The sequence below is a fragment of the Silurus meridionalis genome, chromosome 2 (genome assembly GCF_014805685.1).
Source record: "Silurus meridionalis isolate SWU-2019-XX chromosome 2, ASM1480568v1, whole genome shotgun sequence".
NCBI classification, from domain to species: Eukaryota; Metazoa; Chordata; class Actinopteri; order Siluriformes; family Siluridae; genus Silurus; species Silurus meridionalis.
In genome coordinates this window covers 12,217,503-12,245,024 of record NC_060885.1, presented here as the reverse complement: position 1 = coordinate 12,245,024, position 27,522 = coordinate 12,217,503, and the positions used below count along the sequence as shown (strand labels likewise).

Below are 27,522 nucleotides of genomic sequence, written 5' to 3'. Positions count from 1 at the left end.
ACTTTGTGTGGGATAAATTGGAACGCTGGCTGTGCCCCAGGCCTCACAACCAACATCAGTGGCCCACTTCACTAATGCTCTTGTGGCTGAACGAACACAAATCCAAATAGGCATGAGTGGAGGATATTAAAATCGAAAAGGGAACTGAATATGAAATTGGATTTTTAAAAAGCACATTTGGGTGTGGTGGTCATATGTCTAGTGACAAGTGACTTCTCACAAACAAATATTTTATTAAATCATTAATGTAACTATAGTTTGGGTGGCTCTTAATCTGTGTGCACATACCTTTCAGAGCACATTGGTCAGATATGAGTGTCTTGAAAAGCAAAATCTAAGTTCAAAAAGGGACAGATAATATGGTTACTGATGAATCATGAATAATAGTTTGATTCATCTAAATCAAAACTTTCAATGAAAAATCATGCTCTGTGAATAAACATGTATTACCAAAAATGTCTTTTGACATGTTGTGAAAGTTTTTTGTTTATGCTAAGGTGTTTCAGATCTTTCTGTGCTGTAGGATTTCAAATTAGGTTCACACCTTCTATGTTGGCAACCACATCCTGCCATTTCTTCTCCATGTGCAAAATGAAACAAAAGTTTATGTGCATTACATACAAATTATTAGTATATTAACTAAGAACATCTGGAAAAGTGGTTAGTTTACTTAGGAAAACGTTAATCACAGTGTTGTGTTGATATAAGTAGCATTTTTGAAAAATTAGGTTGTGTTATCATCTAAAGAGAAGATACTGGAGTTAAATGCAGAATGTATTTGAGGTTAAGTTATTTAATACAATGAATGCATTTAACTTGAAACCACCAGTAAGGTGCAATATCAGTGTCAGCAAGCAAAATCAGCATTTATACTCTGAATAACCTGAACCTTCAGAGGATTTAGGAACAAATTCCAAAGTTTAATGTACTATAATGATGCTTTTACCACTTTTGAGTTTATTTTTCAACAACATTGCAGGTGTATTCTTAAGCAAAACCAATCTGGTTTACTTTATTTTTAATGTTGTTTAATTATAAATAGTCAATGAGGCATGGTTGTTCCTATTATCAGCTATTTAAAACTCTTATCAGCCTCTCTTTTTTTCATGTCTTAAAGCCAAAACATTATATATTACATCGACTTATAATTAATATAAATTATTAACAGGATTTTGCTCACATTTAAAAAAAAAACACTTTACACATATGTGTACACAGAAATATCTATGTTGTCCATTCATTATACAGAATCTTTTGCTTCTAAATTTTATCCACGCTGTAAGTGTGAGTTAGTGAGTGAGAAGCATCATAACATATTCAACTCAACAAGCACTGTAAAAGACAACAAATTATGTTATGTATTACACAGTACCTTTCACTTACCAAGAATTCTAATAGTACTGACAGAAAAACTGGTGTGTCATGTACTGACAAATGCTGATACTGATTTTGTGCAGATCCAGGTTTAGAATGCATATTACACTATATACAGGTTATTGTTCCCCAGAACATCTGGTTTAATGAAAAATTACAATAGTCATATAAGAGTCAGACCTAACTGTCAAAACAGATGAAAGGTGTAGCAACACACACTCTTGCTGTGATTTTCAAAGTAGGTTAGAATACTATTATATATATACTAGAATACCAATGTATATATAATGACTGAAAATGACTATAACGCATTTGATTACAATAGCTGCTATACATATTATTTGTTTATTATAGTTATATGTTATATTATATTATAGTTATAAAATTATGTCATCACAGCCTCACAGATCCAGATCTTTGGTTACTGTTGAACTTGTGAAGTTTTCTGTATATCCATCTGGGTTTCCACAAGGTTCTCTGGTTTTCTTCTACTTTCCCGAAACATGCGAATAGGTGGAATGACTACACTAAATTGACTCTGTGTGTGAATAAGGGTTTAAATGTGTGTGCTCACGGTGTCCTGCAATAGACCTGCATTTCCTGCTTTGTTCACATCACAGATCTAACATAACTCTGACCAGGATGGTGAAAAATGAATGATTAAATGTTTAAAATTGATTCTAAAGCTTACTTATTTTCAAAACATCAAATCTCGACAGGGATGCAGTGAAACCTATCCCAGGGAAATTGGGTGTGAGACATGGTGACAATTTAAATAGTGAATAAATAACTAAAGCTGTATTTTCTTATATTATATGAAAATAAAAGTGACACGAAAAAGCATGATGATACCAAATTGTCTACATTTGGAAAAGCGTAATCATTGCCTTGCTAAAAAAAACCTTTGTCTGATCAGCTACCAGCTGGCAAAACACGTTGCAGGGAGGTAGAAGCTTTGTGGTTAAGGTATAAAGACTTATCTGAAGGTCGTGAGTTCAAATCCAAGCCACACCAAGCTACCAGCAGATAAATAAAAGTTGCTCTGGATGAGGGCATCTGACACATGCCATGAATGTAAATGCTGATATATACTATGTATACTGTATATATACTATATATACTATACTATACTGTTTACATGCTGTCTTTTGCACCTCTTGACTGCTGCTGTTTTTTGCACTACACTGTGTCTGTTTTATATTCACTCCAGGGTATTGTTTTTACAGTTCTCCTCGCACAGTACTGTATATTCAGAGTATACAGTAGGTTTACTAGTCGGCGCTATCTCAGGTTTTGTGTCTTGTCTTGTGTTTTCTGTCTGCACTGTCTGTCTGTACTGTTTTTCGTCTGCACTGTTTGCACTAGGTTGCACTCAATGCACTTTATGTAGCTTGTTGTTGTTTAGTGTAGCACCAGGGTTCCGGAGGAACGTTGTCTCGTTTTTACTGTGTACCACTGTGTATAGTAGAAACGACAATAAAAGCCTCTTGATTTGACTTGATAAATCACTTTCCAAAACTTGAATAAATTGATCGATAAATGTTCAGTATTTTTTTCTCTCCTTACTGTGAGTTAATTACTCTTAAAGAAATAAAACTCATGATGTAGCAGCATTTCAAACGTTTTTGTGTGAATATTTTGGTCAGCTTGGCCTGTGTTTTGTCAGCTTAAAGCTCTTCAGCTTCCTATTTCAGGAAAGTGTTTGCAGACTCTGAATGGAGTTCATATTTTTCTCTTGTTTGGAACGAATTTATTCTTAACAGCAATACGAACTGTACATCACAATGAGTCTAATAATTTCATGAGACCACTGAGGGAAAGAATCCCATATCCTGTCAAGGAGTTGTTCTTTTTTTCCTTTTTTTTTTTTTTTACGTCAAGCAGCGTGCTTCCTCTTGACACCTGCGCTCTGATTGGTCAGCCGAAAGCCATGTAACCAATCAGCTCGCAGCTACTGCGGAGGAAGGAATAAATACAAGATGGCTCCTCATATAAAATCAGCCTCCCGGCTTCTCTTTTGTGACGAACAAAATTACTTTTCTTTACTTATTCGGGTGAAATACCTTTTCGGGAGAAGTGCAGAGGGTTAAATTGAGGTCCGTGGTGGTGAATTGTGACTCGTTGTTCTCGTGTGTGGGGGAAATAGAGGAGAAAAACCGGGGCGTCTCTTTAGGCTAGCGTGAAACCCCGGCTCCAGCGCCGACGCTCCTGCTGGTCGGATGGTGTGCGACGATATCGGGCCTTTCTCAATTTAGCACGCGTTGGCTACCTAGCTAGCGCTCCGCCGGTCAGTTAGTGTGGCTTGATTAGCTAATCCGCCCCTGAGCAAATTAATGGTGACTCCGCTATCCAGCACACCTCCAACGGACCATTATTACCTAAGGATTGAATACGCTTTAATTTTTCACCATGGCTGTCTCGAGGTGAGTTGTTTTTTGTTTAATTTTTCCCCCCAAATGTTATTTAAATAAATAGTTTGAACGAGAGGTAGCCAGGATAACTCTTAGCTAGCTAGCTAGCATCCTAGCTTTCGTTCCTTTGCTAGCCACCATGAGCTACAGTACAGCAGCTAGGCTTTTTGGACTCTGACACAAGGCCACAGTTGAATGTTTTTTTTTTTCTCAAGCTGAAAAGAGATCGCTAAAAGCCTGTACTTAAACCTCGTGGTAAAATAAAGTGACTAAAAAGAAAAATGTCGCCGTCGATCTTTAGTGCTGTGAAAGTTCACAGAGGCCTTCAGCGTTGTGCTGGAATATGATGCTAGTGATGACCTTATGCGCGGCGCGTTTAGACATCTTATGTTGGCATGAATAAGTTAGATGATACTCTTGAAGATGCAGAGGAAAGCTGTAGAAGTTGCCCTCGTGGGTAATGTGTGTGTGACTGGTGATGGGAAGATTAGCTGCAGGTGATGAGGCGACTACATCTAAAGGCCGACTTGTGATCAGGAATAGGTGTTTCACTGCAGCGGAAATTCGTCTGCATGAGTTCAGGAACTGTATTTTTGGTGCCTGCATCTCTCCTGCGTGTCCAATTATTTGGCCAGATCTTTGCTAAGTGTAGGCAGGGGACCTGCATCATCTCGTCTATTTTTATACACAATGAGAGCAGGGTGTCGCTTCAACCCGACACTTTTTTAAATGTATCTCAACACTAACGTGACACAAATGGCCCTTAAGTGTGTGTGGAAAGTGTTGAGCGAATCAGTGAGAGATGCTGAGAACACGTTTTGCTGCGTTGACTGGATGGAAATGCCAGTCTAACTAGGAAATGGGTAGGTTTCAATTGGAAGGTGGTGTGTTGTGGTCTTTCCCCCCCCTATATCTCCCCCTTCATCTTTCACTCCCAGATTTTTTTTTTTTGCAAACTGTGTCAGTGTTTTGTTCCACAAGCATCTTGTGTTTCTGGTCTTGCAGTGGTCCACATTGCGGATTGGTTGCCAGTATCGATTTGTGTTTTCAGCATGGTTTGGGGGAGAACTTTATAAAGTAACAGCTATTTGTTTCCATTATTGTAAATGTATCCAGTCTCGAAGAGAACATTAAATGGCAAAAGGACATTAACTGTGTAAACCCTTTTTTCCCCCCTTTCTTTCCATGTTTTATGTTGATTTTGTTATTTTAGTAACCTTCTGTGGTGACTGAATTGACACTAGCTTAGATGATGTTCCAGGCAAACTTTCACCTCTCGGCTGTCTACAACCATTGCATCTGTCACTGTTTATCTGTCCTGTATGTATAAACAGTGGCTTGAGCTGCAGATTAGTGTGTCCTGAAATGTGCTTATTCCCACCCAACTTTACTCGGAAGGATGTGATGTTCTAGTGTGAAACATTGCCAGGGTTGTTTCTGGAGTTGATCAGGTCATGTTCTACTTTTGACATGATGTGCTTAACAAACGTATAACGTATGTAAACGTACATGTTTGTTTTTCAATAGGCAGAGTTGTTCAGAAAGAGAGCGATTTTCTTTGAATGCAGGTGCACTGAAGCAGTGAAAGTGATGTGGTCATAGCAACCCAGTTTTCACACACTGCAACTATTAGCTGTAATTGTTCAGGGTTTGTTATTAAATGCTTGCAGCCATGTTCTGATCCTGGTCAGAAAAGTTAGGTATTTGGGCAGGTGTTTGCTTTGGTTGTGTTACTGCTGGCAAATAAACTAATCAGCAACTGAAAAAGAATTAATGTTAACCTGTTGATCCTGGAAGCTTGTTTGGTTGCCTAGTCTGAAATAGGAGTAATGTCTGCTCCATATTAAATGTCCCAATACTGCTCTGTTTATTTAAACTTTCACATGCTATATTTCAGTGATCTCTAGGTGTGTGTGTGTGTGTGTGTGTGTGTGTGTGTGTGTGTGTGTGTGTGTGTGTGTGTATAGATGGATAGGTGTGTGTGTATAAAATATATTTTTTGAATGCTTTTCAGGCTTGAGCGTCTATTCATCCTGTTGGACACTGGCACAACTCCCGTGACGAGGAAAGCTGCTGCACAACAGCTGGGAGACGTAGTCAAGCTCCATCCACATGAACTGAATAATCTAATATCAAAGGTATTATTTTACCTCCCTTTTAATATACTGCATATTTCCTAAAGCAGCTATTAAGGGCTTTTTCGGTTTGTTTGTTTGTTTGTTTGTTTTTTTTAAATGCAATGTTTTAAATGCAAACTCAGTTTCTATATTAAAGGTCATGCAATACTAACATATTCTTTACTAAATGTGGAACAGAAACTCAAAAAAGCCCATCACTAATCTAAAGGTTACATTAGTGTTTGGATTGGCTATTGTTACGTAGGGCAGTTTGTGTGTGTATGAAATGCACCGAACAGGACTGGTGGTGTTTTATATGTCTAGGTACAAGGCCTGAGTGAAACCCCTTTTTATATAGTATAATTTTTTTGTCATCTTTGAAAGGTTTTAACATATCTGAGGAGTCCCAACTGGGACACGCGAATTGCAGCCGGTCAGGCAGTAGAGGCCATAGTAAAAAATATTCCCGAATGGAACCCAGCTCCCAAGCCAAAAGAAGGTAAGCCTAGTCTCCTGTATTTCTCTATTGACTAGTGACTTCAAAGAGTCAGCAAAATGTACTGTATAATCCAGAGCTTCATAGTTATGTTTGATCACAGATAACTGACCTTGTTGTGTAAATAGTTGCGGCACTACAATTACTATTTATAACTAGTTAACAAGATTTCTTTTGCTCAGCAGAAAACTTTTTGAAAATATATGTAAGTGCAAAGATAGAGGTTAAAACATCTGGTGACATTTAGGAAAGGTTTGTCCACATTTAAGAAAAATATAGGAACCTGTGTAATAACAAAATTAAAACTAGATGGGGTGCCCTTTTTTTGGCAAATCTTCACAAATTGCATGATTCTTTTTAAAGGGCATGAAATCAGCTGAAGTGTTTAAGGGGAAAATCTCTCACAGAGAGTGAAACTCTATTGAAACAGTGAAAGTGAAGTGAGATCACTCAGCCTGAACTCTATGTACAGCTGTTGCTGTATGCATCAACGATGACATTTAGGAATGGCACAGACTACATTTTATTCACATGCAATATAAGGATACATTTCCTTATTGCCCCTAATCTAAAAAGTGTAATTTGTCCTGCTTAGAGTCCTGTGCAGAAGACATGTCTCCTGAGGACAACTCTTCAGATAGACTCAGTTTCTATAGGTTTGACATCTCCCGTTTGCTCAGACATGGAGCGTCGCTGCTTGGTTCTGCTGGTGCAGAGTTTGAAGTACAGGATGACAAGTCAGGTAGGTTGTGAATAAGTATGCATCATAAACCGGTAAACATACAACTTTTTGTTTTGCATTGAGTAAACCAATAAACGTAGACTAAATGCTGAAGTTGTTTATATTTAACTTATTAAGGGGTATTCGTATTTTTCTCAAAGTTGCATGAATGCGTAAAATTATTCATGTTAGTGTTTTTCTCTTCTTCCTCTCTCCTGTGTGACTAATAACATCCCCCAGTAAAGCTTTGCAAACCAGATGGCTTCCTTTGTGTACTGCTGCATTTGACTCGAACATAAAGTAAACAAAAGTTTTTGTATGTGACGTCAACAATGCCAGCAATTTGTATACCATTTGACTGACATGTCCTCAACTTCTGTGGTGTTTTGTAATGCAAATGCTGTATATCAACAATTGTTTTCTTTTTGGTTGCTACCAATTAAATGCTGTAGGTTTGTGTTTAGCGTTCACTTGTTTATATTCATTTTCTACTTGTGTTTTTTAAATTTTTTTATTTATTTATTTATTTATTTATTTTTAAAAACGTGTCTTCTATTGCGTAGACTGCAGAAGCACAAAATTTCTAATCCTTTTTTTCCCATCTGCTAATCAGCTGAGGTGGATCCTAAGGAACGTTTGGCTCGACAGAGGAAGCTTCTGCAGAAGAAGCTTGGTCTAGATATGGGTGCTGCTATAGGCATGGATACAGAGGAGCTGTTTAATGACGAAGACTTGGACTACACCTGTACCTCCAGTGTAAATAGGTCGCAGACTGCCAAGGGGGTTGTGTTCCAGAGTTTCCGCAGCCATGCAGTAAGACTAAATTGCTTCTTTTTAGAATTGAATAGACAAACAAATGGATTTAGTTCTTTCATTACCCTTTACAGATAAAGTTATTCCTAGGCTTTAGAGTTCCTTTTTAATATATCCTCTAATGCAGGGGTGTTCAACTAAAAATTATGACTACTATAATGAATGACTGCCAACAGTAAACCTTTAAAATATAACCTTTTAATTTGACTATAAAAAAAAAGCCCCATAGTTTGAAAGCAATTTTTTTTCTCAATGGGACTTTACGTCACCACTAATCGGCACAGCCTTTGTGCAGATGGGACACCTTGTTTAAGTTTGAGGATAAACAAACGATTCTGTCCAGTTGTTTTTAATCATTGTTTTCCCTGTCCAGAGTATCTGCGACAGAGGAGGTGAGCGTTTCAGTCGCTGAACTGAGGCCATTCGTAGATCAGTTCTGCAGTTATTTAGAGGGGAAAAAAACCTGGACAACCTTTTAACAAAAGTCAAAATCCATTGAAAAATACCCAACCGCAAATCAAAATGTACACGAATTTAAAATAACTAGTAGAAGTACTTTGGCTGTTTTTTTTTTTTTTTTTGTTTGTTTTTTTATTGATTGTGCTCCCCTCCCCTTGGCTGAAATCAGTGACATTCAGATTATTATATAATTTATAATATGATGATTGGCAATCGTTTTTGTATATAGTAAAATATCATGCGGTACTTGGACAAAAATATTGCATAATTTGCTTATTTACAGTGACTGTAAATTTACAGTAAATCTGCACGAGCCATAGTCTGATCTATAACGGTCACAAATGTTGCCTTTTAATTTACAGTATCAGTATCTTGGACATCTTTTTTTTTTATATAAATCTTTTCTTTTAATCTCCCTTACAGTGTGTTTAGTTGTCACATTCTGTCTTCAGTTATTTTGGCTAAGTGCATTTAAATTCACTACTCATAACCATCTAATGAGCTTCTCCAGATGCAGATAAAATGCCCCCAGCATGTTATTTCACTCAGTCAAGAGAATGAGCTGCTCTCAAATGTATATCTATATATGCTCTCTATTTTTTTCTGTTTATTTTGAAAGGAGGCAATAATGGCTAAAGTTAAAATGTCCATATTTTAAAATGCTTAATGCTTTGTAGTATCAAATTACCTGAAATGCAGTTTTGCTAGTCACTCACTGTATTTTCCTTTTCCATTAGGATATTCCGTGGTATCTGTTTTGTTTACTTCCAAGTTGCAGGCATTTTGTTTTATTGAATTACATATGGGGAAATTAAAAATTGTCCTGTATTTATTTATTTTTAACTGAAAAAATTTCCCAAAATAATTGTTTAAACTGTATTGTTGTTGAATTTTGATCACTAAATGACCGTTGGAAGCACTAATTTATTTCAAGGTCAGTCACACAACCAGTGTGGATGCCACAATAAAAAATAATTTTCCTTTATATCTTTGTGCTGTTTATTTTTTCATTTGTTTGAACTGCTTTTTTTTTTTTTTTTTCCAGGTAAATATTTCTTTCCAACCCATATCTTATCAGTATAGCAGATCAACAGTCCTGTTGTCCACTTCTATTTTATAGTCTAGATTATGTTGTATTGTTTGGTTTGACTGTTGGCTAATAAAATGCATATGTCCCTTCCACAGCCCATGCAGGCAGCAGAGTTTATAGACTCTGAATTTCGGCCAGGCATGAGCAATCGTCAGAAGAACAAGGCTAAAAGGATGGCCAAGCTGGTGGCAAAGCAGAGGTCTAGAGATTTGGACCCCAATGAAAAAAGGTACGCTGAAACATTTGCTCTTACATTTGTATTTGACCTCACATTTTGAAGTAATGATCAAGCAGCCATGGTTTACTGTGTGTTCATTCTCAGCAATGACAGCTTCGAAGGAGAGCCTGAAGAGAAACGGCGAAAAACCACAAACGTAATCATCGAGCAGCCTGCTGCTGAGAATAAAGTCTTAATTGATAACATTCCTGACAACTCAAGTTTATTTGATGAGGTGTGTAACCAAAAAAAAAAACAAATTTCAGAATGGCACTTGATACACATGCATATTTCAGTTGCACACACAAACGCAGAGCAGCTTTCCATTATTGATGGAAAGGTAAATTCTGAATTAATACCAACCAATTCTGAAAACTGTCAGGACATTTGTCTGAACTGAATACCAAGAGAAAATTGGTCATGCAAGCACACAAGTTGTTCTAATGAAGAATGGTTAAAGAGAAACAAAGTTCATGCTTTGGAATGGCCAAGTTAAAGTCTTTACCCGAATCGAAAAGAAATGTTGTGAAAGGACCTGAAACAATCAGTGCAGGTGATGAAACCTAGGTTTGCCAAGCAAAGATTTGATATTATTGCCACTCACTGATATAATGTTTTTAGAAAATATTTCAAAACGATAAGTGACCAAGTATAATGTTCTCACTTGTTTGTTTGAGTTCTTTTTGTCTACTATTAGAACTTGTGTAAAAATCTGATCTTTTGGATCATATAGAAAATCTCAAGCGTTTTACTTAAGTGCTATATGATACTTGCATGTGTGTAGGGATCTCGCCTGTATGCTGTTACAGTATTATGGTTGCCTGTAAAATGTCTTTTAAATGTGCTACTACTAAAAAAAGGTTTTTGTTTTCACAACACCCCTGATTTAGAAACTGATTTAAATAGCAATAATTGGTTTGACAGTAGGAAAAATGTATATTAATTACATAATGTTTTATATTGTATATAATGTAAATTCCGATTTTTTTTTTTTTTGTCTCTGTACCAAAGACTCAAGAGTGGCCTTTGGAGAGTTTCTGTGAAGAGCTTTGCAATGACCTGTTTAATCCATCCTGGGAGGTACTGTAATTATTTTAATCCCTTACAAAGTTTATTGACTTTTAATATTATAGTTGCTTACGTGTGTGTATGTCTGTGTGTTATTGTTTTTAATTAGTTATTAGTGCATTCATTATTTTCATTATCGGATGACCTGAAACAAAGCTATTAAAATGTTGGACTACAGGTGCGGCACGGGGCAGGCACAGGCCTGAGGGAGGTCCTGAAGTGTCATGGTGCGGGAGGAGGAAAGATGGTGGGCAGCACTTCAGAACAGGTAAATATAAAGAACTCTGACTGCTTGTTCTTTTCAATAAATAGTTTGCATTGATAACCATTTTGCTAGCCAGTGCTCTTTCTAATTTGTTTGTTTTTGTGGATTTGAAAAACTGCACTTTTAACTAATGTTAGTTTAACATGCCTTAAAAATGGCATGGTCAAAGTTGTGGCTGGGCACCATGGCAACATGTCTGGTGTATGAAAATGTTCATGTGACTTATTATATTGAAAGCATAAATCAGTCTAAACATTTTTAAGGTGGAATGCAGCATGTCCCTGTTATTGGTGTAAAACATTTTACTGCATCACTAATTGCTCTGACTGATTGATTGCATTCCTAGTTAGCCCAGCAGCATCAAGACTGGTTGGAGGACTTGGTCATCAGGCTTCTGTGTGTCTTTGCTTTGGACCGTTTTGGAGACTTTGTGTCTGATGAAGTAAGACACCATTTCTGTGACCATCTGGCTGAGTTTTCATCCCCAATGTAACTGTTGGACTCTCTTTTTTTTTTTTTTTGTTGTTGTAGCAGGCTTTTCATTATTTTACTGCTCTTTTAGGTTGTTGCACCAGTCAGAGAAACTTGTGCACAAACATTGGGTGTGGCTTTGAGACACATGACTGAGGGTGGTGTTAACATGACTGTGGACGTTTTGTTGAAGCTGCTTACTGAGGATCAGTGGGAGGTTCGGCATGGAGGTCTGTTGGGCATTAAATATGCTCTAGCTGTCAGACAGGTAAAAAGAGCATCTATGTTCATCAAACATTTTGCCATAAATCTGTATTAAAATTGACTCTTTTAATATAAGCACCTCAATGCATGTTTGTCATTATCTTATACAGGATCTTATTTCGCAACTGCTTCCTCGAGTACTTCCTGCCGTTACTGATGGGCTTCAAGATCTGGATGATGATGTGCGTGCAGTAGCAGCTGCTGCTCTTATCCCTGTAGTGGAGGGACTGGTGCAGCTACAGCCTACTAAGGTCAGGGAGTAAATACTTTGATTAATACTGTATGTTTGTAAGACTAAAATTTCATTTGCTGACTTTAATGTTGATGTGGTGTTTTATTTTATTTTGTAGGTTCCTTTCATAGTAAATACACTCTGGGATGCTCTGCTGGAGCTGGATGACCTCACAGCATCTACAAACAGCATTATGACTTTACTTTCATCCTTGCTCACTTACCCCCAGGTCCTCCAGTGCAGGTATGGAAAAGTTCATTATTTGTATAATAAAATGTAAAAACATCATGCACATTAATCAGTATTGCTAATACAATGTCAGAATGTATATTTGTGTAATTTACAATTCTAGATGTTTATTCACTTTAAAGTTTGTTAATCACCTTGAAGGAATTAAGCTGTTGCTTTTGAATATTGATATTCGATTGCACATCTGAGGGAAGCAGAGATAACTGAAGGTCATGCTCAAGGGCTCAATCATGTGTGCTTGACATTATTGGAATTTGAACTCCCAACTTTCTGATTAGTAGTTCACAGCACTTGCCTCTTAGCCGTCTCTGCTGATATTGAAATGATTTCTCTTCTGGGATGGGCAGCCCAGTCAAAAGCACAGTGCAGAACAGAATGTCATTTATATCAGTAGAACAATACATTTTTGTATACAGGTACATGACGAGGATTTTTTTTTTTTTTAATGCCACCAATGCCATGACCCTCTAACGATTCACCTGTCAAAAGGTGCTTTTCTCCTGTTTGTGATTGTGCTCAAACTTGTGTTTAAGTTGGGCTTTAACCAGATATGATTTGTAAATGGCTCTGTCCTGTTTTGCCTAACAAACTTTAATTTATTTGCAGCATGCAGCAGTCACTAACCATTTTGGTTCCTCGAGTGTGGCCATTTCTTAGACACACCATCGCTTCTGTTCGACGTGCCGCCTTAGAGACACTTTTCACGCTGCTGTCCAAGGCTGATCAGGTAGGATGCATGGTTTCACGAGCGGTATTAAACTTTGCAGGACTATGACTTAGAAATTCACGCTAGTAGTTATCTGTAGTTAGCCGCCCTGGGTGAAAAATTCCAAACCAAATGTCAGATTCTCTTTTCCTGTCATCTTGTTATACCAGTTCTCTTTCAAACAAAGTTATTTGTAGTTTAAAGTTCAATTTGGTTACCTCCTCCAGAGCTGTGCCATGTGGCTGAACCCCATCCTACAAGACATGCTGAGGCACATATTTCAGTCCTGCATTCTCGAGAGCAACCAGGAGATTCTCGATCTTATCCAGAAGGTGTGTAAAGGAGCTGACTCACCCACACTTGTTCTTAGTAATGTCCTATGCCTGAATATGTGCTAAATAAATGCATTATTTGTCAAGGTGTGGGTCGAACTGATACGGCAGGCCCCTCAGCAGTATGTGGTAGCAGCCAGCTGTCCGTGGATGGGTGCCTGGCTCTGTTTGATGATGCAAGCACCTCACATTCCCATTGACCTCAACATGCTATTGGAGGTCAAGGCTCGATCCAAGGTGAGTGCAAGGCTAGGCTGTCTTAATTGCATCGTGTAGTGACACCTAATCTGGGACCTAAACCTAACCAGGGATTTTGACACTCACAAAATGTGGTACAAAATTCAGTAAACAAGTGAGCAACGGGTCGTAACTCGGTTAATCTTTACAACTCGGAACAGGAAAGCATAGATATAGATTTTTTTTGTTTTTTTATGCTTGTGGGAATGACTATTGGCCACCACCAGTGCACATTTCTTCTTGTTTTTTTAATCAGTGTCATTAATGCAAGCGTTTAAATTCATGCCTGACCGAAGGACCATTAGTCTGTGAGTGGAGATGATTGTGTGTATTAATATGTGGATGTAGGAGAAGGCGAGTGGGAAGTTTCGGCAGGCAGGACAGCAGGTGAAGGAGACTGTACAAGAGTACATCGGGGGGGCAGACACTGTAATTGAAGACCCAGCCACGAGAGACTACGTAGTCACTCGTGCCCGACTCATGGCTGCCAAGTATGTGCTTTAACTGTTCTATTTTTCCCCCTGATTTTAGTATGTCTCTAGTACCAGTATCTGTGATTAGGGTTGTATCTGTAGGCAATTCTTGCCTCATTGTCGCAGTGATATTTTGTTTCAGACTGCTGGGGGCACTGTGCAGCTGTATCTGTGACCCACGATTAAACAGCTCGACTCAAGAGATTCGACCAGCAGAATCATTAGCTCAGCTTCTTCTCTTCCACCTCAACTCGAAGTCAGCACTACAGCGCATTGCTGTATCCATGGTGCTGTGTGAGTGTGCATGCTTACAGAAGGTAAACATGAACTTGTGACATGGTCCTGACCAAAAGTCTCTCCCCAACTAGTATCAATATATTGCTATTTTTTTGTTTGTTTTTTATTCAAGTGGATTAAAGATATCAATTTAGTTTATAAAAGTAATTTGCTAAAATAAAATGAATGAATTACCAAGTCATTCTTTTTATAGTTTGTATATACAGGTTCTGGAAATTTAATGAAGCATATAAATAATATTTTTTTAGATACTTCGATCATAATTTATGCAGCAGAACCGACTAGATGGCCTTAAAGACTATATAGGTCTGAATAATTTTTTTTTGTCTGTAGGAGTGCGAAGTGGTGTCCAGTGTGGTCCAGCCTCGTCTTTTGGCCATCCTCTCTGAGCATTTGTATTATGATGAGATTGCTATCCCTTTTACACGCATGCAGAATGAATGCAAGCAGCTCATCGCACTCCTGGCTGATGCTAATATCGACGTGAGGGAGAAAATCAACTGCAGTGTCTTCACAATTGATCAGGCCAATGAGCTGGTTAGTGCAAGAAAGCTAATGACAGTACCAACTGTAAAAAATCCAAGTTGCTTTTGCAATTTACCAGCTTTTATTTTTAACATATCAAATTGCTTACATGAGCAACAGAGAATAGGTGCTTTACTGATATGCAGGTTTTGTGTTTAGGGAATATGAAATGCTGAGGCATTGGTACATTATCATTACCATACATTATATGCTAAGTATTTGGTGTATTGTTTATGGTAATGAACAAATGCCTTATCATTGCTTATAATGTTTCTTTACTGTCCACCATGCTATGCTTTTATATTATTTTGTTTGTCTTGTTTAGTGGTTCATCAGTGGGGTGTTGTTCATCTAATGTAATTAAACATATTGAAAAAAGCAATTAAATATTTCTATGACCTCATTTATAATTACATTTCAATCTTATTTTTTTTCTTTGCTTTGGTTTTAGTGAACTGTGGATTTGAACAATGTGGGTCAAAATAATAGGGTGCTATTTATACTTTAAATTAAAATTTCCCATTGCTGATGCTTTAATATGCTTTAGTTGTTGCCTGAAGTGTTCAATGCTCTAGATCCCTTAGCTGAAATCTTAGCAACCATCACTGCTTGCCTAGCAACACAAAGCCTTTGCACTTAGAAGCTGTCATCATTCTCTTTTTAAAGAGAATGATGACAGTGTTTTGTTCTTTTCCAGAAATAAAGAATGCACTTAACACCAAATTTGTGACCTCCCCCTTTTTCTTCTTCTTTTTAGGTGACCAGCATCTTCTCTGAGGCCACAGCACCTTTGAACCTGAAGTCTCGGCCGTTGCAGTCGTTGGACAGTAAGCGGCAACAGGCGTGCTCTACAGTGGCTGAGACGAGTGCCGAGTGGCAGCAGATGCATCTACGTGTGCATACTTTTGCGGCCTGTGCTGTGGTAGGCATGGCAGCTCTGCCTGACAAGCTCAACCCGCTTGTACGTCCCCTTATGGAGGCAGTTAAGAAGGAGGAGAACACGCTGGTTCAGGGATATGCTGCATCCAGCATAGCCCGCCTGCTCCAGCTCTGCACAGGCCGCACACCCTGCCCCAATTCAAAGATCATTAAAAACTTGTGCAGCTCTATATGTGTAGACCCCATGCTCACGCCCAATGCAGAATGCCCTGTTCCACCCCCCACACCTCCAACACAGGATGGCTGCAAAGGTTAGAACAAATAATTTTTGGAAATATTGTATGTTCATGTCTGTTTGCATATTTCTTTAGGACTTTTGTCTTTACACTGCCAAAAATTTTACTTAAAATATAAGGAGGAAAAACAAAAAGGCTATAAAACTAAAATACAACAAAAGCAAGCTCTGAGTTTGGAACCCTAACTACTTTGATAATGTGTTCAAATTTTACAATTTTTTATTTTTTTTTTAATTTCATCACAGGGCCAACTTTAAAAGCCATGGCCTTAAGGCACTCGTATATCAGCATCAGACCAGATATACTAAGTAAAAATGCAGTGATTCCATTTACTTTTCTTATTTTATTGCTTTTTCCTGTAGCCAACATGTCTGAGAAAGATGGCATGCACCACATGGTGAATAAAACAAAAGGTATCATCACGCTTTACCGACATCAGAGAGCAGCTTTTGCCATCACCAGCAAGAGAGGCCCTGCCCCCAAAGTGCAAAAAACATCACCCAGTGACCTTCCACCAGGCAGCTCAATCTCTGCAGAAACTGATGAGGTCAGGGATTTTTTATTTCTGTACTTTAATTATTACAGGAGTTTTTGTAGTTTGCACTTTTGATTAGAATTCTGTTCATTTCCTCAGTCTAAGAAGCCGATACTCATCCAGCGGAGAGGTGCAGAGTTCTCATTAACGACTATTGCTAGACATTTTGGGCCTGATCTCACCACGGCTTTGCCGAGTCTCTGGGAGGCTATGATTGGCCCACTGAAAGCTCTGGAAACGCTGGGTTATGGTAAGTACTTTTAAAGGCTGCATATGTAATGGACGGAAATGTGTAAATGTTAACATACCAAACTCTGAAGTAACCGGTTCTAACCTGCTCAGATGTACCGTGTTTAGATTCCAAGCAGCTCTTGGAGAAGGGTGACTTGGTAGCTCAGGATTTGGTCAACTCTCTGCAGGTGCTGGAGGTCACTACAGGAGCCATGGCCCAGGAGCTCATATCTGTGGTTGGAAAATATATATTTTAATAGACAAACTGTTTACACTTTCTTTTTTTTCGTCATAAAATGTAAAAATCTACAATTGTTTTCATTTAATTTGTAATTTTTATTTTTTATTTAGCTTTTGGAACAGCTGGCTCTTCTGTGTGCATGTCTCAGACACCCGTACACAGCTGTGCGTCACATGGCCGCTCGCTGTGTTGGCGTGTTTAGTAAGATTGCCACTATGGAAACCATGAACTGCTTCCTGGAGAAGGTGCTTCCATGGTTTGGGGCGATTGATGACAGCACCAAACAGGAGGGAGCTATTGAAGCAATGGCTTGTATCCTTTGTGTGTGTATTTGTGTACCTAATAGAAAATGGTTAAAATATTTTAAATGATTATAAACTATGCAGATCATTGATGGACAAAACTTCTTTATGTAAGAGCGAAAGAATGTGTGATTTTATTTCCACGTAAGTGTTGTTAGTCCTTTACTGTAGCTCTCAGGTGTGATGGAACAGCTGGATGTAGATATTGTACCCTACATTGTGCTGTTGGTGGTGCCTGTGCTGGGCCGCATGAGCGATCCAAGTGACAGTGTGCGCTTCATGGCCACTCAGTGTTTTGCTACTCTCATACGCCTTTTGCCTCTGGAGGTACATAATCCTTATTCTGATTTTCTGGAAATCTTCAGTGATAAACTTCTAAACTTCTCATAAAGTTGTTTGTGGATTAGTTTTTATGCATAGTAATCAATGACGTTATTAACCAAATCCACACAAATGCATGAAATGTCTTTGTAGCACTGATCCTTGTGTAAATGAACAATGGGTAATACAAATAATGTAAGTAAAGGATCGAGCTCTAAAGAGTCTTTTCATTCTAGATCATTTTCTATGCAAGAATATATTTGAATGTTTTTATTGATGTCGTCATTTATAGGCTGGCATCCCCAACCCACCCTCTATGTCGGATGATCTGATTCGTCAGAAGGCCAGAGAGCGTCATTTTCTGGAACAGCTACTGGATAGCAGAAAGCTGGAGAATTACACGATCCCTGTCCCTATTAAGGCAGAACTCAGGAAATATCAGCAAGTAGGTGGTTTTTAACTTTGTGCCCTTTTACTTTTTCAATATGGGTTTGTTAATCTATAAATATTCAACACTGAATACCCCCCTTTCTTTTCCACTGTGCTGAAACCAAATCCAAAGTGGAAAATGTGCTTATAGATTTAAATGGCTTTGTTTCCTGAAATCATGCATGTTAAAGAAAAACACAGGGTATCTTAAAAGTGAGTAGGGCTGCAGCTGTCAATTTTTGTAATCGATTTTTCCATCAAGTAATCGAATAAGAAGTATATTTAGTATTTCTCTTTTAATAAAAAAAGTACAAGTGAAAATAAGACCTGTCTCTTAATATGAACAAGTCATTTGTTTCCTATTTATAAAAGTTACAAATTATTATTGCTGAAATTGCATACAAAATATTTGAAAACTAAACCTATTTAGTGCATTTAATTCCTATTTTGCATCAAATGCAAATGTATAAATAAATAAAAATATACAAATAAATTAATTACTTTAAAAAGGTCAATGCACTGTAGGTTTTCTAGTGCGTGTGTGTGCGTGCGTGCGTGTGTGTGTGTGTGTGTGTGTGTGTGTGTGTTTGAAATAATCCCAATGGTTGGAAACTGTCATTTTTCTTTGGCCTGAATCTCCTCTCTTTTTTTCCTTAGTTTCTCCATTTTTCATTTTGCAGCGTCTTCTGTGTTTACCTGTCCAGAGTTTAGCAGTTTCAGCATTCTTTATCATATGTATATGAAGGGTATATTGCTCGGTCTATAACAACAAAACTGTACAACTTGCTAAACTGAACTATTTGCACACAGAAATGCACAGCTATGGGTTGATTGTAAAGTCAGCTACATGCATCTGGACAATATACACTTTTATTAATTTATTTAATGGCAGTAGTTATATTGTTTCTTTATGTTGCATTAAACATTTAAATTGAGTTAAGGAATAATGCATGTACAAATTTACAGTGGGGCCAAAAAGTATTTGGTCAGCCAGTAATTGTGCAAGTTCTCTCACTTAAAAAGATGAGAGGCCTGTAATTTTCATCATAGGTACACTTCAACTATGAGAGACAAAATGAGAAAAAAATCCCGAAAATCACACTGTCTGATTTTTAAAGAATTTATTAGCAAATTATGGTGGAAAATAAGTATTTGGTCAATAACAAAAGTTAATCTCAATACTTTGTTATATACCCTTTGTTGGCAATGACCGAGATCAAACGTTTTCTGTAAGGCTCTAGAAGGTTTTTACACACTGTTGCTGGTAGTTTGGCCCATTCCTCCATGCAGATCTCCTCTAGAGCAGTGATGTTTTGGGGCTGTGGCTGGGCAACACAGATTTTCAACTCCCTCTAAAGATTTTCTATGGGGTTGAGATGTGGAGACTGGCTAGGCCATTCCAGGACCCTGAAATGCTTCTTACGTAGCCACTCCTTAGTTGCCCGGGCGGTGTGTTTGGGATCATTGTCATGCTGAAAGACCCAGCCATGTTTCATCTTCAATGCCCTTGCTGATGGAAGGAGGTTTTCACTAAAAATCTCATGATGCATAGCCCCATTCATTCTTTCCTTTACACGGATCAGTCGTCCTGGTCCCTTTGCAGAAAAACAGCCCCAAAGCATGATGTTTCCACCCCCATGCTTCAGTAGGTATGGTGTTCTTTGGATGCAACTCGGCATTCTTACTTCTCCAAACACGACAATTGAGTTTTTACAAAAGTTCTATTTTGGTTTTATCTGACCATATGACATTCTCCCAATCCTCTTCTGGATCATCCAAATGCTCTCTAGCAAACGTCAGACGGCCACGGACATGTACTGGCTAAAGCAGGGGGACATGTCTGGCACTGCAGGATTTGAGTCTCTGGCGGCGTAGTGTTTTACTGATGGTAGCCTTTGTTACTTTGGTTCCAGCTCTCTGCAGGTCGTTCACTTGGTCCCCCCGTGTGGTTCTGGGATTTATGCTCACCGTTCTTGTGATCATTTTGACCCCATGGGGTGAGATCTTGCATTGAGCCCCAGATAGAGGGAGATTATCAGTGGTCTTGTATGTCTTCCATTTTCTAATAATTGCTCCCACAGTTGATTTCTTCACACCAAGCTGCTTACCTATTGCAGATTCAGTCTTCCCAGCCTGGTGCAGGTCTACAATTTTGTTTCTGGTGTCCTTTGACAGCTCTTTGGTTTTGGCCATAGTGGAGTTTGGAGTCTGACTGTTTGAGGTTGTGGACAGGTGTCTTTTATACTGATAACGAGTTCAAACAGGTGCCATTAATACAGGTAACAAGTGGAGGACACAGGAGCCTCTTAAAGAAGTTGTTACAGGTCTGTGAGAGCCAGAAATCCTGCTTTTTTGTAGGTGATAAAATACTTATTTTCCACCATAATTTGCAAATAAATTCTTTAAAAATAAGACAATGTGATTTTCTGGATTATTTTTTCTCATTTTGTCTCTCATAGTTGAAGTGTACCTATGATGAAAATTACAGGCCTCTCTCATCTTTTTAAGTCTCATCTAAATACTTTTTTGCCCCACTGTAGTTTGTTGTAGCTGTGAAGTTCTTTGGTTATTTAATTAAAAAATCTGGTGGTATTTTCTCTGCACTAGGATGGAGTGAATTGGTTGTCCTTCTTAAATAAGTACAAGCTGCATGGAATCCTATGTGATGACATGGGTTTGGGTAAAACCCTTCAATCCATCTGCATTCTTGCTGGAGACCACTACCTCAGGTACATTGCATCAATACAAGGCCTAATGAATTAAGATTTTATATATATATATATATATATATATATATATATATATATATATATATATATATATATATATATATATATAAAGCTGTTTTTTTTTTTTCTTTTGATTAATTGAACTTTAATACTTTTGTAAATATTGTGCTTTGTGTTGCTTAAACGGCAGTCGAAAAATTGTTCCTAAGCAAAGAAGTTCAGAAGGCGGCCAGACTTTAATATTTCAGATAAATTATTTATTTATTTGTATATAGGTTTTAAATAGTTGTTCCTTTTGAGACGGTCTTGTTTAATTCTGTGCATGTTTACATGCAGGGCACAGGAATACGCTAGGACCAAAGCTGCAGACTGTTGTCCTCTGCCCTCTATAGTTGTGTGCCCCCCTACTCTGACAGGCCATTGGGTGGACGAGGTTGGCAAGTTTTGCGCTAAGGAATACTTGAACCCTCTGCACTATACAGGTCCACCTACAGAGAGAGCACGGTACGATGTCTCACTATCCACTGCAGTTCTAACAGAACTTATTTTAGACCATGACTAGTCATTCTTACAACAAATGCCAGCCTAACTGGGGTTTACTTGACTTGACTGTTTTTGTTTCAGATTACAGCACCAAGTGAAAAAGCACAACCTTGTGGTAGCTTCGTACGATGTAGTCCGGAATGACATCGACTTTTTTAGGTAATATTTCTGCCTTCTGTGTGCATGTCAAATAATCCGATTTCTTGTTGTTTAACCCTGGACATTTCTCCACTCCCAGGAATATAAAATTCAATTACTGTATTCTCGATGAGGGTCATGTTATTAAAAATGGGAAGACCAAATTATCCAAAGCGATCAAGCAACTGTCTGCCAACTACAGAGTTATCCTCTCAGGAACTCCTATTCAGGTAAGTCTAGAGCTGAACTTTTTTTTTTTTTTTTGTGCTTTTACCTGAAATTGTTTTTTAGCTGAAATCATAGATTACTCTTTATCTTAGATTTGGTAACTTGCTGACTTAATTCATTAGCCGTGTCTTTTTGCCATTGTGCACTAGTGTAATGTTACATAAGAACAAAAAAGATTTCAGCCATATTAGAGTATTTTCATGCTGTTTACTATCATGTTGCTTAAAACACTATTGTGATTTTCTTTTTTTTTTTTTATTGACCTGTAATTTGATGGCTTCTAAGGAAGATTTTGTGGACATAATTAATTTACTGTTAAATTCCACTTTCCCTGTCTCTCTTATAGAATAATGTCCTGGAGCTGTGGTCTCTCTTTGACTTCCTCATGCCAGGCTTTTTGGGTACAGAGCGGCAATTTGCTGCTCGTTACGGGAAGCCCATCCTTGCTAGCAGAGATGCCAAAAGCTCGTCACGGGAACAGGAAGCAGGTATGGCTTTTCACTCTTGTGTTCGACATTGTGTTGTGAATTTTCGTTTAGATAAGACTCTCTGCTAGGATTAATATTCTGTAGACAGTGACTGTGTATTGGATATTGGTTGTCTTTAACTGTGTGAAAGTTTGGCTTTTTATGATGTTTTTTACCCTTTACATATGAGTCTGTACTTAGGATTGATTTGTTTGAGAGAGCATTACTGCAGATGTTTTTTCATGCAGACAAATCATGGATTGATGGGCCAGTTTAATTGTGTGTTCAGTTGTTTGCAAAATGGGAGATATTCGGCATGTTTCTCTGTTGTAATACAGTATCAATAAGTCAGTATTGTTTTAATGTGAGCACTTCTATCTTGAAGAGCTTTATTTGAACCATGTCATTGATTATAGATACTGTGGAGTGTGTGTGTGTGTGTGTGTGTGTGTGTGTGTGTGTGTGTGAGAGAGAGAGAAGTGTTCTGTAGAAGCATATTGTGACTGAGTGTGTCTCTTAGGGGTTTTGGCTATGGAGGCTCTGCATCGGCAGGTGTTACCCTTTCTCCTGAGGAGGATGAAAGAGGATGTCCTACAAGATCTGCCACCCAAAATTATACAAGACTATTACTGCAACCTAAGTCCTCTCCAGGTACGTGCATTTTTGTATGTAAATCTGATTCGTTTCTCCAGATAAACGAATTATTTTACATTTGAACACATTACAATATATGATCATTTACTGATTTATTTAAAGAAATCATTGTAAACACTTTACAAAAAAAAAAAAACGTACTATCGTTCTCATTCTCTATACACAGGTTCAGTTGTATGAGGACTTTGCCAAGTCTCGGGCGAAGGTCAATGTGGACGATGTCCTCTCCACTGCAACTCAAGAGGAAGAGGATAAGCCTAAACTTAAGGCTACTGGACACGTGTTCCAGGTGAGTGGTCACCTTAGGACTTCCGCTCAAAGACCGCTTGCAATGTATAAAACATTCAGTCTAAACATATAAAGCGTATCATGGCATCGATCAAACCTGTTAAAGAAAATGAATTCTGATTTGGCTTCCATTGACTTGTCAGCTATGTTAAACAATCATGATGGCATAAATAAGGATTACATTTTCAATTATATGGTGCCCTCTTCCCTGCATTTCAATATACTTTTAATTTGACCTCAATTGTAATTGAACATAATTGAAATATGCACTTGGTTTTAGTTTGAACTCTCTATCTTGTGTAGGCACTGCAGTACCTGAGGAAGCTGTGTAACCACCCAGCGCTGGTCCTGACACCTCAGCATCCTGAGCACAAGCGCATTAGCGAGCAGCTTGCCTCCCAGAATTCTAGCCTCCGTGACATCCAGCATGCACCAAAACTCTCTGCACTTAAACAGGTAGATACCCTAAGATCTTTAAAAATATATATTCCATTTATATAGTGGTTTCTGAAAGCGGTGAAATAATGTCAGATATTTTGGAAAAGCAGGCATTCTGATGGAGATATTTTTGTACTTCTTTGTACCATGTCAGAATGTAACCGCTTGGAATCTAGGACATGTAGATTCCTCAGACAAATTATCAGTCATGGGGATGTCTGGAGTTAGTCATTTCATTATTGGGGGAACAGATTTATTTTTCACTCATCGCTGACGTCAGAATTGCAGCACTTGTATTGATTAAGATGTCTAACTAAACCATCTCATTGTTTAGTTGCTGTTGGACTGTGGTCTGGGCTCATCTGGCTCTTCAGATGTCAGCACAGAGGCTGTGGTGGCTCAGCACCGTGTGCTTATCTTCTGCCAGCTGAAGAGCATGTTGGACATGGTGGAGCATGACTTATTAAAGCCTCAGCTGCCAACAGTCACCTACCTACGTCTGGACGGAAGTGTGCCCGCAGGCCTGCGCCATTCAATTGTCTCCAGGTAAAATATCATCAGATAAATCACCCTAAATAAAAGCTCATACATCTGCACATACAATGCGTCTTCCTATTCTTGGAGAATTTCTTTTGAGAGCTTCACTTGGTCATAAACTATTAATTTCACAATGTTCAGTTCTTTATTCAGGATTTATTTATTCTTTTGTAGTTCAGCCGAATTCTTAGTTGCTTCCTATTCACAATGTTCTCTCTACATGGAGTGTAAAAGCAATGTTAAACCAACAGTTTCTTGTATAGTCAATAAAATGTCACCTAAGATTCAGTTAAAGAAAGCTGGATTTTTATAACTGCTAATAAATCATTACTAACAATTTCTAATAGTTAAATTGTTAATTTTTGGTATCATATTGTATTAGTGTGTGGTGAAAGAAGGTTATAATTTAAGGCTGTGTATGAACATTTTATCTATTTTAAAAAAGGATGAAATGACAATTCTTCCACTATATACACAGGGTGACAATATTCAACACTGGTTGAGTCCGTCTCCACCTCTCACATTTTGCCTTGCCTTTTTTTTTTTTTTTTTTTTTTTTTTTTTGTCCTGCAGGTTCAACAACGATCCGTCTATAGATGTGTTGCTCCTGACGACACATGTAGGTGGTCTGGGCTTGAACCTCACAGGCGCTGATACTGTGGTGTTTGTGGAACATGACTGGAACCCAATGAGAGACCTACAGGCTATGGACCGTGCTCATCGAATAGGACAGGTATTGTTTGTCCCACAGTTATTTTTACACATGCCTGGCTTTGCTTGTGGATAGAAAAAGTATTGTGTCTGACTTTCAGAAACGTGTGGTGAACGTGTATCGTCTGATCACACGTGGCACTTTGGAGGAGAAGATCATGGGTCTGCAGAAATTTAAGATGAGCATAGCTAACACGGTGATCAGCCAGGAGAACGCCAGCCTCCAGAGCATGGGCACAGATCAGCTGTTGAACCTTTTTACCCTGGACAAGGTGAGTGCACATCATGTCATAGCAGTCCTACTCATGTCAGTGTGGGTACATACAAGCACTCTCATGTGCCATACAGTAGGACTTTGTGAAGCGTTGCAACTGTGAGAGAGGGGGGAGCAGTTAACACTGGTGCTTGTGTCCATACACAATAGTGCAAAGTTTATACGCCTTCCATATGTACATGTGGATAAATAAGCTCACACAAGGCTTGGGACAAGACAGCACAGTCTTGGGGGGTGCACATAGTAGGGCTTTGATTATGTGTATCTACATATTTGAACTGTAAAATCCACATTCGGTTAGTTTTTAAGTGTTAGTAAAATTGATTTCGCCTTATGGTTTTTCTGCTAATGTCCACCAAGTATTAAACTTTAAAGTCCACTAAAAATAGCCCAATTTTGCAATAATACAATCAACAGGAGTTTGAAAGCATTTAACTGAAACATGCACATACCATGCATTCCTTCATCCCGACCCACACGCATGCAGTCACAGACAAGCTTATTGTGTGTTCACGATATGTGAAAAGCAAAGCTGTTTGCCAATTAGAGCGTTTCATTTCAATTTTTTTTTTTTTTTTTTTCTCTCTCTGTATAACTTCATTTTTCTAGGCGGAAAAACTCGAGAAGTGTGAAGGGGCGTCCTCCTCCTCAGGAAAGACCAATATGAAGTCTGTACTAGACGGCCTGGGGGAGTTGTGGGACCAGCAGCAGTACGAAGCGGAGTACAATTTGGATCACTTCATGCTCTCGCTGCGTTAACCCGACGCACCGCCCTCATGCAGCCTCCTCCGAACTCCCTCTTATGAACAACCACTTTTTATTTGTTGCAGACAATAATGTTGGGTCATCTTGACCCCGAAACAGTGAACCTCTCAAGAGCAAACATTTTGGCCACAATTCCATACATAATATTTGGTTAATCAAGTCAGCCTGAACTTTTATTTTACTGTTAAAGTACTCTCGCACTCCACACATGTCCACTGTCCTACCCCACCCTGCCAAGCTGAGGAGGAACGCACTGGGATTCACTCCTTCCCCCAGACTTGGTCTACTGATTTTATTCTCATACATGCTGTGGGACGTTTCTTTGTATTGTTGATCATAAACAGCATCACCAACTAGTCCTCCTGCACTTTCAGTCTTAAAGCTTACCTCAAACTCTGATCACCTATCAGTATTTGATCTTAATAGGCCTACAAGCCCATATACAAAAGATAGAATTTTGTATATATCGTTTATTTTTGTAGACTGGACAGCCATCTTAACCAAAAAAAAGGCTTCTGGAGCCTTGTATCAAGAACACCAGGGGACACTGTCGGCATTTAGACAGAAGATAAATCATTTAACTGGAAATGCTAATCATCCTTTCCACTAGGGGGTGATGTGTTATTTGTTGTTGTCGTTTTTTCCTCTCAAGCCTTCCAGTCCCTTATCCACTTCTGTAGCTCAGAACATGACCCACAGCTTACCATGACACATACTCGCACCCAGTGAAAATGTGAAACGTCCGGCATGTGTAAGGGCTCGGTGCTGACTGGACTTCTAAGCTCTGTTCACCTGGCAGATGTAGGATGCACATGGAACCTTGTTGGATAGTTTTAAAAAGGAGAAATAATAGAAAACAAGGACTTGTAAATATTTCTGTAATTTGCCTTCTTTGATTAAGCCAATAGAATTTTAATAAATTCTAATGCGCTTTCTTTGAAGCCTGTGGTTCTTTTTGTTTGTTTGTTTTATGTTGACTTTATTAATCAGTGTGCGTGTGGAACATGGATGCACCATTTTTATATTTTTAAATGCATTCCTGATATCAGAACTGGAAGTATTTCCTTGTAATTCCTGTGGCCGATGCAATACTGACACTAACCTTTGCTGACTCGTTAAATGAACCGTCACGCTTTGATGTGTGCGATTCTATGAAGCTGCACTATGATTAAAATTACAAACTTTCAGTATGATGGAAAAACCAAAAACAATTTCTTTTGTACAGTTCCCATTCAATCTCGTGTTTACTATTGGCTTCGATCTTTGAAATCATCTTCCTCTATTTTACATGCACATGTTGGAAATGTGAACCAGGATAATCACATTGCTGGTCATTTCTATTGGGACACAGCTGCATATCTTTTACATGGTTTGGGACGAATTTAAGCAATAATGCTGCCGGGAAAAAAAAATACTGAATACTTCCCAAAGACGTGTTCAATCGTTCACAGGTTCATTTCATTTGAGTTCTAAAATCAGATTAGAGAAGGTGCAGAGCGTTCACTGCATGAATTAGTCACTGGATTGACCATTATATTCACATGTTGTGGTTCGTCCCCAAACTGTTGTCACAATGTTGGATGTTGAATGCCTTCGTGTGCTGTATTTCTTTTCACTTGAATTATGAGACCCAAAATAATTGGTGTAGATAACCTTGGGTCTACTCAACCCCACTGAACACCATTGGAATGAATTCAAA

At 38.4% G+C, this 27,522-nt stretch overlaps 1 protein-coding gene across 2 annotated transcripts; it reads left to right on the top strand.

Annotated features, from left to right (window-relative positions):
• The first annotated feature begins 3,325 nt into the window (after positions 1–3,325).
• btaf1 (BTAF1 RNA polymerase II, B-TFIID transcription factor-associated) lies at positions 3,326–26,764 on the top strand. Of its 2 annotated transcripts, none has more exons than XM_046874146.1 (38): positions 3,326–3,797; positions 5,800–5,923; positions 6,287–6,401; positions 6,994–7,140; positions 7,733–7,932; positions 9,577–9,710; positions 9,804–9,933; positions 10,710–10,778; positions 10,945–11,034; positions 11,378–11,473; positions 11,594–11,770; positions 11,877–12,017; positions 12,117–12,241; positions 12,854–12,974; positions 13,181–13,285; positions 13,373–13,522; positions 13,871–14,013; positions 14,138–14,312; positions 14,626–14,829; positions 15,575–16,007; positions 16,355–16,539; positions 16,627–16,777; positions 16,885–16,994; positions 17,110–17,311; positions 17,480–17,628; positions 17,915–18,067; positions 20,659–20,780; positions 21,117–21,284; positions 21,405–21,482; positions 21,562–21,691; positions 22,036–22,177; positions 22,677–22,807; positions 22,977–23,099; positions 23,402–23,554; positions 23,871–24,082; positions 24,647–24,806; positions 24,886–25,056; positions 25,668–26,764. In XM_046874146.1, the coding sequence occupies exons 1-38, from the start codon at positions 3,784–3,786 to the stop codon at positions 25,815–25,817; spliced, it is 5,583 nt and encodes a 1,860-aa protein (XP_046730102.1). In that variant the 5' UTR covers positions 3,326–3,783; the 3' UTR covers positions 25,818–26,764. The 2 variants fall into 2 exon arrangements, with proteins under 2 accessions (XP_046730102.1, XP_046730096.1); XM_046874140.1 differs by having other exon boundaries at positions 16,870–16,994.
• The last annotated feature ends 758 nt before the right edge of the window (positions 26,765–27,522 follow it).